The sequence below is a fragment of the Anguilla anguilla genome, chromosome 13 (assembly GCF_013347855.1).
Source record: "Anguilla anguilla isolate fAngAng1 chromosome 13, fAngAng1.pri, whole genome shotgun sequence".
Taxonomy (NCBI): domain Eukaryota; kingdom Metazoa; phylum Chordata; class Actinopteri; order Anguilliformes; family Anguillidae; genus Anguilla; species Anguilla anguilla.
Genome location: NC_049213.1, coordinates 26,776,498 through 26,794,773, shown reverse-complemented (window position 1 = coordinate 26,794,773; position 18,276 = coordinate 26,776,498). Strand labels below are relative to the sequence as shown.

The window sequence follows — 18,276 nt, the reverse complement described above, 5'->3', positions numbered from 1 at the left end:
GGGGAGAAAATGGAAGAAAAAAAAAAAATTTTTTGAAAAAAAGCTGTAACTGTGTTGAGACATGAAGCAGTGTCCCATCCCAGTCTTAGTACAGAGATTTCTCAATGAAAATGACATAACAGGTTTATCGATTTTGAAGCTGGTGCTGTGATTGATCATGGAAGTCTTATGTTGTGTTTCAGGAGTAGCGTGTGTCTTGGGGCTATTCTCTGCAGCTGGGTGAAAACCTGTTTAATACTATTAGAGAAATAAGAAATAATTCATAAGGCTTGGCTGATCCACGGAAAACATAAACATAGCTAGAGACTGAATTTGAGTTTTTCCCGAAATACATGATTACAGTATTATTATTATTATTATTATTATTATTATTATTATAATTATTATTATTATTATTATTACTATTATTATTACCAGCCTACATATTGTTGTTTCTCATACAGAATAATAGCTCATTAAATTGTGAGAAAATTAACAGAGAAGGCTTGGCAAGGTTCAAACCCCAGACAAAGAAGGTCTTTCCAAGCAAAAAACAGCAATTCTGTGTCTGCGCTTATTCACTTTGAGAACTGTACAGTCACACTCTAATACACAGTAGACACGTTCTCTGTCTTTCTTTCCATTGTCTCACAAGAAGAAGAACATTGAGAAGTTAATGACGCATACCAGATAGAATGTGCAGATGTCTTACACAGTTCATGTTCTCCTCAGTAGGGTAATATGTAAATGGGATACAAAAATGTAGGCTATCCTCAAGCCTTGACTGTTTATAGTTAAAAATGATCCAGATGAAAGTAGCCTATAGGAAGTACAGCTGAGGCGTGTACCATTGATTGAGTCTTTGTCTGGCCCACATTATTTTATAAAACCTTTCAGTTTTTTGACCTAGATTGTAATGTAACTTGTGAAGTAAATAGTCCAAATTGGATATTATATTTGCAGCCAATGTTTTAACAAGAAGCTCCCACATAAGTGATGGAGTGAATGAAATAGACCCCTGGCAGGTAATTAAGACTGCACTTACCTCCAACTCTTAAACCCAATTATAGACACAATATTGATTTTGCTAGCAGGTGCTTGGTACTTCTTATCAAATGAATCCTTCATAAATTCTACTTCTGTGGTCTTCAGATTTCACTAAATGAAAGGTAGGTTAATTATTTGTTTTAATTTTCCCCTGGGTGCAGTAACATTGAGGTACACCACATAAAAAAATAAAATAATAATTAAGTAATTAAACAGTTATTGTGTTGCCATTTTTATGGGAAAACACATTAATTAAAATGGTGTGAATTGTGTACAGTGACACAGTGTGGGTGTAATGCATCTGCAAAGCTAGAGTTATTTGACTATGAGTTATTTTCCTGTGGATTGAATAAGATAAAAGTAAATATTTTCATGACTGAACCTCTCTCATGAACTGAATAAATAAAACAAGTTGAGTTTTCTTTCAATATTTATTTATTTCTACCACAGTCTTTTCTAAATGTGTCCATGGCTTAATTATAATGATCTGCCAGAGTCTCTATGAACCAACCTTTGTACTGGAGTGGTAAAGGGGGCCTTCAATGGGAGCTGGGTTTATCCTTTGTGAAATACGGAAGATAATGTTGTCTCCCATCCTAGCTTAGCCATCAGATGCACCAATGAGTACTGAGGTCCCCTTACTGCATTCCTGCTCCCTGAATTTCTGTCAGGAGGTCTGAAGAGACTGTCAGGCCGAGAAGGAAAAGCATGAAGTCTTCCACTGCTATTCTTTTGTCCTCGTCTTTCCTCAGGTCTGCCATGGTCTCTTTGTATTTGGGCTTTGACTCTTGTCCCTGGAAGACATGCCGGCATGTGTGTGATTCTATGGCAGAATTCACTAGACACAGTCTACCAGAAAGCCATAGCTGCCACATGTGATTAGCTCTCAAATGCATTTTTATTAAATAAAATAAATTCCTTTTTTGGAAATTAGGCTGTTCTTCTCTCATTTGCTGGTTGGTCATGTAAATTTTGGTTAAATCATCCTCACATTCAAATCTCATAGTCTGCCCACATTACAGAGGGAGTTCAATCTAATCTATATGGCTTGTCTTCTGTTCAATAACAAATTTAAGAAAGCACTACATTTTTCAACTCTGGTGCATGTTGGTATAGTTCAGGTACTATGCCTATGATCAGAGTAAGCGTTAAATAAATTCCAGGTTCAGTACGGCTGAAATGAATGTGCCCCCTCTGCAGTGTTCCTTGTTGGAGGAGTTGTGTGATATTGAGGACATGACAGAACCTGAGTCAGACATTCCTCTGCTGCAGAACGGGTCACACCACAACATCCCTCCTGCCGTTGTTTTTCTGCACCCCTTTGACAGGCCCCCGTGTCACTTTTAATGAGCGCACCAGGGCAGAGGAGAGACACACACACACACACACTCTGGCGTCCCTTTCCCAGAAACACATTGTCTTGTGAGTGAAGATTTCTGACATGTCCTGGAACAGTCCCTGTAAAGAGGTCTTACCTGCATGAAAGTCTGAAACTGTGTCACTAAGAGTTCTCTCACATCCCCTTTACTGACTCTGCCATCTGGTCCCGCTGAGTTATAAAAGACCAGCAGTGCTGTCGCCATGGCCTTCTCCAGGTCAGTGCCTCTGGCCAGTGCTGATGAGAGAAGGGAAGGAAGGGAGACAAGAGGAGAAGAGAAAACAGGGGAGAATATGCTAATGAGAATGTAACAGACATGTGGGAGTACTTGGGCTGCATCAGCCTGCAAAATAAATCTGTTCCCCTAGAGTGCTTCCACAGTGGATTTGCATGTGGGGACATTCCTTTGAAAAATCTGGAAGAAAGACACATGACTGTTCAGGGCCTGCACAGAATGGGTATGTAATTAAATTATGGTGAAAATTTGTAAGGTGAGGTAAAATCTGTATCCTATCTAAGCCAAGCTAGCCTGTGGGAGCCAGACATTTGATGTGTAGAGAGCACCATGTGAATTAGACACATTCTCTGGAGCTGATAGACTTACCTTTAATGGAGGAAAGCTGTTTGGATATCGGCACACTGTTTAAACAACAAGGGGGTCATTAATCAGACACAAGCAAATACAAAGCTTGCAACTATGCTATATTTCCTTCCCTTCGTAACTTTTTGGTGAAAATTCCTGTGATTAAAAATCTTCAAAATATATTTCTAAAAAAATAAATCTGCAGAAGATGCGAGTATTTGCCATCCTCTCTCAAGCTAAGAGAACTGGAGCCCCTCAGAATGTTTATGCTACTTCTGCTGAGCTGCAATGTACGTCAATAAAAATTAAATTTTTGGCCTAGAGAACACACACACCGTACCTCTTTGGAATTTTCTTTGAGGTCAAATTAGGGTCCGTTTTGGGCCTGGGTTGGTCTCTTTTCCCGGAGCTGAAGGCTGATCCCCCCATTTTGAACTGAGTTTCAGTTGACTCAAATCGCTTGGCAACAGGCGTTCTATTGGACTGCTGGCTGTGAGCATGGCGTGATCCAGGAGCTGGATCTCAGTGTTTGCTCAGTCCACAGCAATCAATTTCAGAAGACAGCGATACAGAAATCCTCGCAGTCACTGATTTCGCACCAGAGAGTGGGGATAAAGCTGACAAAATTTTAATCTGCCATCATGAACTGAAATGGTGAGGCATTAATGTAATGAGAATAACGGGCTTATGAAATGATTGAGAGTTCTGTATCATTAGCAGCCTTTTTGTTTTTAATTTGTTATTTGATTTCCTGTTAAATAGAGGAGAGGAGAACTTAATGGTTGGTAGCTCATCAGAGATGAAGTGAAGCAAGGATTCGTATATTAAATGTCAAGTCTTCTGTCATCAGGCCGAGTCCGATTGTTTGCATTAATTCTGCTGTTCAGATTCGTGTAGATCACGCACCCTGTTTAAAATCCTACATTGGATACTATGTTCCTATATCTCCACCAGGCATTGAGTCCAAGAGCAGAATTTATGAAGCCATATTTCATACATCCTTTCCACTCTCCCCCTGTCAAGGGCCTCAGTTGCTTTCTTCAGAGTGAAAATGTCATTCTGCCCTTAAATCCTGTGTGCCAGGAGAACAGGTCTCAAGATAGCAATAAAAACGAGATATATTGAATATATATTTCCACATTGTCAAATATCTAATATGTATTTCTACTCTTTATTGAGCTTCCTCCCAGCTGTGAATGAAATTAGCTGTATACCCCTGTGGATTTTCAAAGTTGAAGATTGTTCTGAACTTTTTTGACTACAATTCCTTCAAACTTTTTTGACTGTCTCCAAGACTGACATAAATTTGTCAGAAATTTAGGGGCTTTCCTCCCACTGTCTTGTGTATAATTGCTACTTAGGCAGCTTGCTACACGAATGAACGAAACCCCTAGTGTGGATGGATAACACTGATTGTTATTTCCTAAATTGCACCTAAATTACAATTTGAATGTACATTAAGCCTCTATGAGGCACAATGTTACCTCTGAACTGCTGATAGCAAGTGGATAGCATTAGGATGTATGAAGATTAGGAGTGGGGAAAACTGGTCCTCCCCAACAAAGATGGTTTGTGTCATAGTGATGCAGATAAATCTCTGTTATCGTAGTAAAATCAGAAGTGGTTAGAGAGCTATGCTTGCTTGAGTTAAAGGCAAGTAAAATATCTGTAAGTAGTACTCAATTTCATATAATGAAAATAAAATTCTGCACTGCAATATATTTTCCCCTGCATAGCATTTAAATAATGTAATAGGTCAATAAACATGGAGAGATTCTTGACCAAGGTGTCAATGAAAACTATCCTAAAATTTCAAGTTAATAAAATATTTTTTTCGTCAACTATGAAACAGATATTTTAATAAAAAAGCATGACAGAATATTGACCTAAAATGCATGTAGCCCTGCCCTGATGAATTGAAGCAGTAACTCACTTCCTGGGTCTGAATTGGATGTTGATTTTCAGATGAAAACAAAAATGGCACGCCAGGGCAAGAGTGAATACTGCTGTGCAAATCTGTCAGTGTCATGCAAAAAATTGAATTTTACTTTTTCTGGTATTGAAAATTCTCTGCCTGCTGAATGTGCAGCAATCGAGTCAACAATAGCAAAATAAGGTTGTTATGGCAGCCGTTATTATTATTAACATATCTACCGATTTTCATTTTATGTATTTTTTTTGCAACACAAAAAATAAACACTAGTGTAAGGATTGACTTCCATTGCAGACACTGTCCCCACTCTCTCCTCCGCAGGAACTACTACCACATGTAAGAGTGTGAAACATCTTTATTAGTGTTACTCAAGAGGCTTATACAATTTCATTCACATCCAGTAATCATGTACAGATTACAACAAGTAAACAGACTCTGACTTTTTCCACATTATAATGCAACACTGAGGCCACAGCAAATACAAGAATGGAATTAATTTCACTTAAACAAATACAGTTACCTTGATAACCTGAATCACATGCTTTGGGGATCAAGAAACAGGATTGCACGATTAAGAAAACATTCAGTTACAAACTTTTTTGTATTTTTTCTGTTTTTTTTTCTTTAGCTCATATAAACATGATTGTTATTTGTAAAGTGTAAATGCAAATGGGTGTGATTATTCAATGGTAGGTTATATACAGACGTCTGTTTCTTGAGATTCAAATATTTGCCAGTGTTCATATACATGGTACCCTAGATTATAACTATACTATGGGTTTTATGGAAGTATTTGTCATTTCATACCAGTTTAAGTGCAACATAAAAACAATTGTTCTTATTAAAATCTTTTATAAGAGCATTTGTAAACAATGAGGACAGTTATTTGCTCCTTTTACAAATATATAGACACTCACATCAAAATCTTCACAAAACAGTGACAGAATTCTCCTTTGTGCAGAAAGGTACTATAACAAGATCAATAAAACAGTATATTTGAATCCCATATACAGGCATAATTCATGTTGGAGTGCATTATAACAGAACATGCTATTCACAGTCAATCTATGTGTTAGGAAAATATATAAGGGTAATCTGAAAAAAAAATCTAAATATAAATTTAAGGAAATAAGATTAATAAAATCTTTGAGTGAATCAAATCCTGCCAGTTTCATATCATTTTTATAGAAAAAATATGTAAATGTACACTAATGGGCATATTAACAACTCAAACAGCACAATTCCATGCACTTAACCAACACATTATAATCATCTTCAATAAGTGTACAAATGACCACATTTTCTTTCACAAGAGTGCAAACCATTTTGAGAAATACTTACAGTTAGACAGTCTGTGGCACAGAACCTATGGTATCACAGAAGAGGAATCCGCTAACAGATAGCTGAAACCACAGGCAATACAACATTCAGGTAACTGAAAAGCAAACCTAAAGTTAAAAAGTAAAAGATACGTAAAATACTGACACCTGCTGTGCCTGTATAAATCTGTCTCTCTACCTATAATCTACATACTAGGATCTGGGACAATCTAGAACAATTATCTTTTTGTCACAAGACTGCTAGGAATGCCACCCACCAATCACAGAGAAGCCGGATCAAGATGCCCGCCCCTTACTGCCCCTGTGCCCTCATTAAGCATGACCTTTAGAATGTGGCACTGGCCGGGATGTGAAGGCTACATCTGATTAGTGAAGGAGGTCGGTCCGCTGGGGGCGTACCCGCCCACCTGTCCATAGCTGGACTGCTGACCCAGATCACCCTGAGCGCTCAGGCCCCCTGATTGGTCGAAGCTGCCCTGGTTGTAGGGCTGCTGGTTGAATCCGCCCGCCTGTTTTTCAGAGGTTCCGGAGGGGCACCTTTGCCCTGACTTGTGCCATCCTGTCTCTTTGAAGACGAACCAGATATTCCCAGCCCACAGGACAAAGTTTAAGAAGCCAAAAACCTGGAAGGATGATGAGGACAAAAGCATTAGCATAGTGCGTTAACTCTACTCTGCCCTATTACACTGCTGGAACACACGTTATTTTTTCAAAATAAGTTATGAAAATGTAACATATATAATTTGTGGATTCCAGTATAGTCGATGATGTTTTCTATATCACTACTTCCGTTGTCTTTGCTACAGACCTCTCACCTTCTGTGCAATTACCAAGCTTGTTTTTAGTTCTGCCATGACTCTTGCCCATTTCTACCTTCACAGGCAAAAACCTTCTGTAACAGCACAGTGAAGATACATTTTTTTGGTCCAGAGCAATAATGATTATGTTGAGCATTGACTGCTGAGTATCATTAAAAACTGTGTTCCAATTTCCTTTTCATTACTGGATGTGAAGAGCTTTTTCTTTGGCATGTAAACCAAATCCACTATAGCATTAACACAATTTCCCCCTGATGTTTCCCTGCTCTGTTCTGAAGTGGAATTGTAGTAGATCTAGTGGCTTAACATGTTGAACCTTGATTCCTGTTTTAGGTGATTAACATATTTATTAAGCAAGCACTTTCAGTCTAGCCTGGGGTTAAGTGCAGCATTAAAACCACCTCAATTAAATACATTTCATAGTAGGATTAAAAGATCAGAGTTTACACATTCAAGAGCTTTACAATTGCGAGTTCTTTAGTAACCTTGTCCACATCCCTACTGCCTCCACCCCTGCAAATCCAAAAAAGAATATTACCATTTCCTGACAGCATTACTGAAATGGTAATACTATTTATCAAATATTCCTGATATTTCTAAAAGTACGAGGTAACTATAATAGTTTGGTTCCACTTTCTATGATGCCTATGACTATGATGCATTATAATTTTTTTTATACAGTATAATTATGATTATAAACACTGATAAATACTCACAATGCTTTATATATCAGTAATCATAACACATAAAGAATTTTAAAATGACTTATAAGGTCAAGTATCATAATACTTTGTAATTATGGTCACTCACTGACATTTATTTGGCAAGGATCATGGATATGTATTATAATTCTCATAGTTGTAATACACTATAATCATTTTATAATGCATTATAATCACCATTAGATCCAGTAGACAAAGTGCCAGGTCAGTAAACAGAACCCATTTATAACAGCAGTGTCATGTGCTACCCATAGGAATCGCCAGAGTTAGATCTCGTCGATACTGTTGGTTGTTGTAAGGGTCACACAGTGACTCACCACAGAGGTATTGAGGCCAGACCAGATGGGCCCATACACAGAGCTGCATTTATTGGACTGGACCTTGCAGGCAGACATCAGTAGCTGAACCTCATCTGGGTCCGTCGCCACCTTGACATCTGACAGCCCCTTGGCCCAGGCTGATGAACTGACCAGCCACAGGAAGGAGAAGACCACAGTCACAATGAAGTCCTGGGGAGGGGGAAGCGGAGAGATGACGTTACTCACTGCTTTCATCACCACTAGCAGTAGACAGGGGCTGAGCAACCAAACCTGTGACCCAGTTACTGTAATTCTCACAGTATGGGTCCTAAAAGGTGAGAACTGAAGCCTGCGCTGTGGTAAGGTCTCTCAAACTGCCCTGTCTGCACTTCGCTTTTAGCAATCAGAGGAAAGAATAATGTTAGACTGTAAATGTTTGCCTGAGTACTCAGGGCGTAAGTGCTGATGGGTGTGAGTGACAGGTACTGTGGGCCACTGTGTGAATATATAATATAAAATTAGCAGAAGGTCTTTCTTCTGCCACATGTACAAATTCAACAAATATGCACTGGATGTCAAATTCTGGACGAGGATGAGTTACAGCACAAAGGAAAATGACAAAACAAATGTTTGAAGATGATGAAAAAGTTGTGAGCAACATCTCTGAAAAATGACTGAAAACGAAGATTAACAAAGAGAATATCTGAAAAGGCTGTTTGACTCAGTGTTGGTATACACAGTCTGCTGGCATGAGGTATCCAATTGTTAGAACTCATACAATGAGACAGAATAAGAACTTCAGAGGTGCAGGCGGACAGAGGTGCAGGCAGACTCACGATGAGGGGCCCTCTGTTGTTCTCACGGTACTTATTCTGGAAGAAGATGTAGACCACAGTGGCCAGAAGGGAATATAGAAAGGCGAAGACTGCGATGGTGACAAAGAATTCGGCCGAAGAAGAGTAGTCGCCTATCAGGAAGAGCCGCTCATGCCTCTTCCCCTGACACGATGGGGCATCGAAGTACACCTGGTGCAACCTGGCAAACAGCAGGAAAAAAGGAGATATCCAAGAGAGACAACTCTATCCTCAGCATAACATCATAAACACAATTCCTTCACAGAGAAAATGTCCATTTTTAAAGACAATACAGGACTTCAGTGACAGCTGTCACACAATTATGTTGGGTTGATTACCACAGACAACACATTCAACAGTCACAAGATGGAACAAAAGACTTATAATTTGATTAATACGAAATGCTAGAATAATGTTGATTATGTTCTGCTCTTATGAATAATCCTCATCTTCATTAAAGAGTAGACTTTCTCTGGTAGATTTCCCTGGTAATTGTATGGGTCTCGAAATTCAACCAAGATTTTCACAGATCACAAAGAGAGAAAATCCTCTATTCCCTTTTAAATCACATGAACAATAAGAACTGAAAAGTTTCCTTTTGTGACAATGCCAATGCCATTTTCTTCTCAAGGCTGTCTTCTGTATCACTTTTCTGAGGACTGAATAGAGCAGAGAGTAGTTACTGTCAGCATAACAAGTAAAATGCACACCCGGCCAGTTCCTCAAGAGATCTCAACGATATCACATCAATACTTTCATAGAATTGCATTGCTTCACTTAAAAATAGTAACAGTTACTGTTCATTCAATATGTTAATAAAGCAAAGTCTGTCTGGATCTCTTCTGATTTTAAGAAATATCTGTCTGTGAAAAGAATGCGTCCTCTTCAGATTGTGATTCAACATTTCTAAGGATGTTGAAGCAGCAAGATATTAGGCATTCATATGTGTGGGGTGATGATGCATCATTTACACCTGGCTGGTTCTTTGAAACAGGCAGGACCAGTTTTAGAAGAAGGAAAATTAATTGTGCTCAGCAAATGTTTGTCCAAATTTTCCAGGGTGAAGATGACCGATATGTAATTATGAGAATATGCTCTGTTATTAGGAGTACCTGTATATCCATAATCACCTGTGAGAGTTCCTAATCCTCCAATATAATTTGTAATTACATAGCATATACAGTACAAACATATTTGCTTGGAGATTACTTTATTTTGAAACCTGTCCAGGCACTATGGATTTCAGTTTAACATGCCGATTTCCTTTGTGTTTGTGATGTGCAATGATGTGGACAGTACATTGAAACTACCCCACATACTCTGTGCAATGAAGAAGACTGAGTTCATGGAAGGTTTGGGAGGGGACAGGTCCCTAGAGAGGGCCAATCAAACATGGGTATTATTTATGAATTGTTTCACTGATGCTTTATTTATGCTTCATCAAACGATATTAATTATTTAGCATGTTAAATTTTTTTCCAATGGGGAAATGGAAGAATGCTAAAAATGGCAATGGAAAAAGGTTACATTCGTTTTTCAGTTTGTTCTTAAAGAATCTTTCAACTTAAGTTTAAAATTCAAGAAAAATCTGGAAATACTTTGTTTTGGGTAACAGATTTTCTTTCAAGTTTCCCAATATTATTTGAATCATGCAAATATGGTAGTACAGTTAGAATGGGTTTTTTCTAAAACTGTGGAGAACACAGCCATACAGGACCACATCTGAGAGCCTGCAGCAAGAAATTAGACACAGAAAATGCACTTCCTCTTTTCATCTCCCTTAGTCATTACATTAAGGTACAGGACATGTGTCCCAATACTAATGGCTAATGAGCAAAGCGGGATTTCCTATAAAAAAACAATGGAAAACAATGAAGAGTAAATGTGCTCTATTTTAAAGAAGGTCATTCACTGCCATCTTTCCAATAAATACGGTACAACATTTTAAATATTTTATGCTACAGCATTAATAGCAAAGCATATATAGTAAATGAGCGTTGTTCGGCAAGCACATTTGGCCTTTGTGATTATACATTATTTATACTTAAGAGCCTTTGCCCTTACCTGAATGGATAGGCAAAGTTGATGCCAATGCTAAGGTTGCTGTCAGTCTTGTTGACGCAGTCCACACTAACCCGCAGCTGACCAGAGTATCCTCCACATGTTGCAAAGGCAAAAATGGCAAAAAGCTGGGAAGACACAAACATTAAGCGTCAATTTATTTCATCTTTATCCCAGGTTAAACAGGGGTTAAGTATAACTTCTGGGTCACATTAATATGGGTGGAAAATACCAGGGCACATTTTAAGATCTGTGGCCATGACAGATGTATGCTTGGTTTCATCTTTGATAGAACACCAGAGCAGTGCTTTACTGCAGCTGCAGCAATATGATCTTGAGTTCTTCATTTTATTCCCTGATAAGGAAGAGCTGCATCGCCTGTTATTCTGAATGGGCCTCCAGACAAGGATTCTCCAGATTCTGACCATACTCACAGGCAGGCTTTCAATAATGAGTCTTGCACAGGGCAATGTGTGTCGAGTGATGAATCTTTTTAATGAGCGATGAGTGACCAGTTCTTCCCTGGCACGCTCACATGCTTGTCTGCACAAGTATTACAGACCACATGTTTGACTTCCCACTCACAGCATGTCTATTCCCACTTGAAAGATTATCACCTTCTAAATTTTATCCACATGCACCTCAAAATGGACAGGTGGTGAGGTCGAAAAGATTCCTGTCAATAAATTTGCACTGACTTCTATCCAACAACGACATCTAATGCATAACCCCAGAAAATAAAAAATGCAGTCACATTCACTACCCTGTGGCCGGAAACAGAGCATCAAAACACTTCAGAAATTGATATATTTAAGCATCTATATTTGATAACTAATATGAGTTATTTATTACATAGATTAATGCAGAAAGGACCATAAACAATGCCTGTGTAACTTTGGTTTGACTATACAGTCAACTGACAGCGTGTTTACTCGAAACCTCCCTTACACAGCAAATCACGTGTTGAAAAACCACTCGCTTTCAAAAACCACATGTGAACACCCAACTTGTGAAGAGTACACATGTAAACTATAAAAATAATCCCACTTATAAGATGAGAGCAGATAACCTACTGTATGCTATTTCAAGTCACGTTTTATTTTCACGTGATTGTGTAGTTCACATTGTAAAAAGTCAGTAATGTGAAAATGCGAAGACGCAAATGACTCAATGTGACCTATTTTCTTTTCACATGTGGAAATTTGAATCCAAATGTCCAGTATATATATGACACTTTCTTTTTACGTGATTATTTTAATTTGCATGTGAAAATGTTACATTCACATGTCAAATTTACACATCATCAAATTCAAGCTTCTGGACATGACCACTCTTGAAACAGTATCCAGAAGGAGGTGGTGAAGAACCATGGGTGGAACAGGACAGCCTCGGTCAGAATAAACCATAGTGGTTTCCAATAAAGACCTGAGCACTGACATTGCACTGCATTTTCATTGTAGGTCCATTTTCTTCAATTTAGTTGTCCAGTCTAGTCTGGAGATTCACAATGTTTGCTGCTTTTTGTGTTCACACACAATTAGCTACTGATTGAAAGGGAACCATAAAGATCAGTACACACACTTGCCCTCTCAAGGCTCAGAGAATTTTGAGATCCTTGTTTGTAGACTATTGCACAAAATGCTACAATTTCTTTAATGAACTACAGCCTAAAACAAACAAATATAGGCAGTTTTAAGGCCTAGATGTGATCAACAATTATTCTTCATTTTAAATACCAATTAAATATAATTGCTTCAGTTTTTTCTTCATAGTGATGTCATATAACAGTTCTCAGTCCTTGCAAGTAGCTCTTTCTAGAGTTTATCCATTACCTATCAACAAAAAATCAAACCCACTCAACCTATCCCCCCGAGAAGATGACTCAGGCTCTGATGCACACTTAGAGCCTCACTTATTTATTTTTAGTACTTGTTCTTAAATCAGGAAGGTCAGTTCCTGATGTTGACACCCTTGATCAGTCCTGAAATATTCAGTCAACCTCTACCCTTACGACTCATGTACATTTTAGCATTGGCTTTTCTTTTCACAGTAATAAACATTTTAAAGACAAACATTGCCTATTCTCTCATGAGTAACACTGACATCAAATAATAAGGGTAATACTGTGAAAACTCTAATGATGGAGCATAGGGAAACCAGCCGTGAGACAGACACAAATAATACCTATTTCTTATTCCATCAGCCTGAATTGAATTATAAACCAGCCATCAGCAGATTTCCATGATGGTTCTAAAACATAAAACATTAACTGAGAGCGGAAATTGGAGCATATCAAAAGTGCAACGTAGATTCTGCCAAATTATTTAGCATTAAATATATAATTTTACTCATATCTGTGGATAATTAAAAATACATTTTTGCCGTGCTACAATACATTTGTAGATTGTAGTTTTAATTACATCACAGTATCCTCTTTCTCTATGGACATGATTTATTACCATGCAGGCCTTGAGAGACACCTTAGGTATTAGTGGATGAAACCTACATGAGAACTACAGTATATAAAGTATTCATAATACATAGTACATTTATCATAAGAAATATATATGCCTAAACATTCATGTTTGAAATATTCTACCAACAAAGATGCACAAATATGTGATGCCCTCATTCATATACTGTAAATGACATTACCTTGACATTCTGATTAAGTTTGGGAATGTGATGCAATGACAGTCACTTCAAGACATTCTATGTCTGCTGATATAAGTGGTTATGAATGTTTATGTAGGGCTGAGGATTCTATGCAGTGCTTTATGTAGGACCCTTCATATACAGTACGGCATTTTTCTTAGATACCTTGGAACCCCAATCAGACAGATTTTTCCTTTTCAATTTATGTAACGAAAGAGTGCATCTCACTGGGTGCCAACTGTGCTTGAAAACTCATTATAAAATCCCTTTCTAAAGCCTCTGAGTGTAAGACACTCATATAGTATAAAGCAGATGACAACCTGAGCGTTCCTAACCATTTTCGTTTAAATTGATACTTCAGGGTCCATTTTACATTGAACCAGACATAGTTGGAAAACATCAAGTTCTATTCCAAGAGACTATTTTTTCTGAAACACTTAAAATACAGAAATTTTCAATGACTGCAACTTCTGGGTAACACCAAAGAACAGAGAATTATCCCAAGAAGAACAGCAAAGATAAATGCAATTCTAAACCATTCAATATTCAGAATTAATATTTCACGTAAATCAATAAAAGGCCTGTGAAGTTTCTCCATTCTCCCATCAGATAATCCAACAATTCACTGATTATGAACAGGTCTTATAATGTTAGTTTGTCATCTACATTCCGTTAAGACTTGATAAATAAATCAGTTCAGTTCTATCTGATTTTATTTTATTTTTTTGTCAGAGACAAGATAACTGAACTCTGAAGACTAGTTTTACAGCTGAGCCCAGTTCAGTAGTAATTAAGAAAAAAAAAATGCCCAAAGTTCACTGGAGGACATGGAAAGTAAGCTAAACTGACAGATCCAACGAGACATGTTGCCTGCTGATAAACACACTAATATGATGCTGCCCCCTTGAATACAGTTTTATTCAATCTTTTATGCAATAGATACAGTCCACCAGACCTGAAGAGAAGAGGGAAGATACTACTGCAGAGCATACAGACACTGAAAATTGTATACATGCTCTGGCCTAATGAAAGTAGCCTGCACAATATATAGCTACATAAAATGTTCAATCATAAATCACCTCTGACACAAATCCTGGACTCTGTTGAACTCCAATTAACGATGAGCATTTTTTATGTGTAACTATACATGAAAATGCATTTAAATAAGAAGAAAAAAACACAAATTAATTTAGTAATCCTATAGTGCACCACTGTAATCACACAAAGGATTGGCTCTTTACAGGACATTAGCAGGAATCCATTGTTTGTCAATTCAATTCTCAATTAAAATGGATCCATGGACTGTAAAAACCAGACAAACAAGGATGGATAATTCCCCTAATCTGTTGAAGTTTATTTTCAGTGAAGGCGGCCACATATGCAGGAGGTGGTGGTCCGTTTCAATAAAGACAGCTCCCACTCAAACAGGTCATCCCTCCCATATCTCCATTTCAGTAATGACTCATATCACACCAAATGTCCTTACTTTCGGATGTGACTTCATGAAGTTACAGAATTTATTTGACAAAAAAATATAAGCTATAGGATTAGGAAAGGGCCTTCCCCAAACTCTTGGGGAAGCACAGAATCGTCTAGAATGTGATTGCATGCTGTAGCATTAAGAACTGCCTTCACTGGAACTAAGGGACCTAGCCCAAATCATGGAAAACAGCCCCAAGGGGTGTCCAAATACCTTTAGTCATATATATATATATATATATATATATATATATATATATATATATATATATATATATATATATACATATACATATATCAGAGTCAGATCCTGTGTGTCCCTCCTGCCAAGCCAGATTCTATTATACACTGGAGGAGGAGAGCGCTTGCTGGAAAACAATTTGGAGCAATACTAAGCATCTCCTCAGGACTCTTTCTGATTGATCGCTTCCACACCCAAAAGGGCCTTCACTTTTAGACTAACCCACTTAAGGTTCCTCCTTAAAAACAAAGAACTAGGAGGGAGGGAGGGAGGGAGGGAGGGGGAGGGAGAGAGAGAGAGAGAGAGAGAGAGAGATAGAGCTCTTCCCTGAGAACTGGAGCTGGGGGCTTATTTCCAAATACGCAAGAGTGGAAATAAATTAGACCCTGATAACTATTGAGGCATTTGTGTAAACAGTAATCTGTGGAAGGTTTTCTGTAGTATTGTTAATGCCCGAAACAATGGCCTTCCATACTGAACACAATGTCTTGACTAAAGGACAAACTGGCTTTCTAGATGGACTGGTCAACTGTCTAAGATGTATTCCTGCCTCTCGCCCAATGCATGCTGGGATATGATCCAGCACCTCCTGCGACCCGGACCAGGAATAAGTGTGGATAGATAATGGATGGATGGATGATCACTTCAGTCAAAGGTGAAGTGTTAAGCAGGATGTAACTTGTCCCATATTCTATTTAATCTACATAAAGAAGTTATTGTATCAACCTACAGCCCCTGGCCTAACACTAAACAAGACAGAAGTTAAATTCCTCCTCTTTGCCAATGACCCGGTGCTGCGGTCACCCAATGAACAGTGGCTACAGCATCTGCTAAAGCAGCACAGCCAGAACTGGGCCCTGACAGTCTAAACCCTAAAATCTGTAATAATGATCTTGCAAAAAAAGGCAAGATCTCAGGAAGACTGTTGTTTCACATGGTCCTTGCCATGCAATAAAAAAGCTAATTTTGTCATGCTAATAAAAGCACTTTGAATTTGAATTTGAGTTTGAGAGAGAGAGAGAGACAGAGATAATCGAAAGAAAACACACAGACAGAGACAGCTGTAGGAGTGGTTCACCACATTTTCTTTGCCTGGAAAATGGCATGCATTCTATGTACTGTAAATGGCTTCTTGGTATCCCAATGCAATGAAAACTCCAGCTTACAGATATTGTGAAACAACATGCAATTTCAGTAGTTTGGCATGGTTTAAAAAAAAAAAAAAAAAAAAAACTTTCCATATGTCTCAGTTTCCCTGAAGCTACCCTAAACATCATGTTATGTACAATATTTCAAATAACATGCCACAGATTAAAATATTACAACATTACAATAACACCATTATTATTAATGCAGAATGGTTGCAGCAAACGAAGTAAGAAGGAATATACAGCTACACAGCTTACTTAACGTACTGTAAAGCCAGACCACTGTACTGCGTCTGTAGAGGTTACAATTGAAGCATTTCAATGGCACTGCAGGGCAGTGGGCGTGCGATGCAGTTCACATGTCGGCAGTGGGAAAGGAGGGGATAGACCAGTGGGAGTTACGAAAAAACATCCAACACGCTGAGGAGCAAATGCCTTTTCGTGTGGTTTCAGGTCAGTAAACCTGCAAACTGGCCCCCCAACCCAGGGAAAACACCGCAAGGAACTTGACTCAAACCTTGGGCCAGGATAGAGGGACCAAGGAAACTAGAGTGCCCCCATTGCTCTGTGCTAATAGGGCGGGGGGGGGGGGGGGGATCCTGAAATGATAAATCCAGGAGAAATTGGATATGTTCCCCTCTGTCCCACATTATTACATTAAATGCTTGGAGAGAAACAAGACCATTTAAGACTGAATAGGCCCTGTATAACCAACTGTTATGTCCTTCAAAGATACAAATACGCTCCCCCTGCACCCATCAGAATAAAGGCAATATGGCTTTTTTACACTAAAGAAGTGATAGAAGATTTTTAACAGTTTATCTGTTGAGAAAGATCAGCAAAAATGCAATGATTTAAACAAAGGGACACGGTAGAAGACTGGGGACTGGTGCTCAGTGGGAAAATGAACTCAAATTAAAATGGTGAAAGTAAATTAGAAGTACTGTACAGTACCTGAATGTGCTGCAAAAATGAATACGATTGGTCCTTACATTACATCTCACAAGCAGCTGGGAGCTGAGCTCAACAACAACAGCAAGATTTTCTTACACATTATGTCATGCATATTATGTATGTTTACTATACATAATATAAATGCAAACAGATCTCAGCCAACAGTCAAGAAGAACAGGCTCACCACCTCATAACGCACAACAATCTGCAGAGGATAATTAAGAGTCAGAAGCTTACCGGCGCAAATATCACCATACACATTTAAAAGCAGGAGATAGGATCCAGCCCTGGGGCACAGAAGAATCCCAGCAGCGCTCTCATGCTATTGATGAAAGTGGAAAAAAAGAAGATCTCACCCGCCAAAGAATGGAGCAGGAGCGAGTGTCTCTGCTCCCCTCTTTCCCGGAGTAAATAAGGAAGAGTAGGAATCGATGCAGAGAGAAAGTGAAGAGACGCACCTATCAGCCTCCACCCCGAGCGCTCCTCGTACACGGAGCAGCAGTCAGAGCGCTCGTATCGCTAAGCGCAACAGAAACCGCCCGCAACCGCAAGGCCTCTTTCCCTTCTGCGCTCTCTGAAAACCCTCATCACATTAAAAGCTTATGTTACCCCTCACAACATGCACAGGTAAGGCACTGTCACCAGAGAGAGCAGCACACCGAATCACTGCCACCAGTACATTTGACAATTTAGCCACTAGTGATTACAGTATAAATGAGAAAAGTAAAGAATTTGTGATAATCAAGTAAAAACAGTGGATATCCAATTTATGTATGAGGAGATGA

At 38.6% G+C, this 18,276-nt stretch overlaps 2 protein-coding genes across 3 annotated transcripts in view; both read right to left on the bottom strand.

Moving 5' to 3' along the window:
- Positions 1-1,483: 1,483 nt before the first annotated feature.
- Positions 1,484-3,443, bottom strand: LOC118211962 (sentan-like). The gene is made up of 4 exons (XM_035389575.1): positions 3,328-3,443; positions 3,009-3,043; positions 2,502-2,641; positions 1,484-1,820 (listed from the first exon to the last, which is right to left on the bottom strand). The coding sequence occupies exons 1-4, from the start codon at positions 3,414-3,416 to the stop codon at positions 1,665-1,667; spliced, it is 420 nt and encodes a 139-aa protein (XP_035245466.1). The 5' UTR covers positions 3,417-3,443; the 3' UTR covers positions 1,484-1,664.
- A 1,814-nt stretch (positions 3,444-5,257) lies between these two features.
- synpr (synaptoporin) overlaps positions 5,258-18,276 on the bottom strand; it is a 33,067-nt gene continuing 20,048 nt past the window's right edge. The window contains exons 1-5 of one of the 2 annotated variants that reach the window (XM_035387137.1): positions 17,729-17,864; positions 11,018-11,142; positions 8,936-9,134; positions 8,118-8,309; positions 5,258-6,883 (exon numbers count right to left, since the gene is read on the bottom strand). In XM_035387137.1, the coding sequence (XP_035243028.1) occupies positions 6,617-6,883; positions 8,118-8,309; positions 8,936-9,134; positions 11,018-11,142; positions 17,729-17,752 (807 nt within the window). In that variant the 5' untranslated portion in view covers positions 17,753-17,864 and the 3' untranslated portion in view covers positions 5,258-6,616. Of the gene's footprint in view, positions 6,884-8,117; positions 8,310-8,935; positions 9,135-11,017; positions 11,143-17,728; positions 17,865-18,276 lie in introns of those variants that run through there. The other variant, XM_035387136.1, reaches the window with a different exon arrangement.

What these genes read in the sequence shown, in the direction of transcription:
- LOC118211962 (XM_035389575.1), bottom strand. Translation starts at nt 3,416, where the DNA reads ATGGGGGGATCAGCCTTCAGCTCCGGGAAAAGAGACCAACCCAGGCCC. An exon ending in TCAAAGAAAATTCCAAAGAG is followed by an intron (nt 3,044 to 3,327) that starts GTACGGTGTGTG and finishes TTGTTTAAACAG; the next exon opens with TGTGCCGATATCCAAACAGC. An exon ending in AGTTTCAGACTTTCATGCAG is followed by an intron (nt 1,821 to 2,501) that starts GTAAGACCTCTT and finishes CATGTCTTCCAG; the next exon opens with GGACAAGAGTCAAAGCCCAA.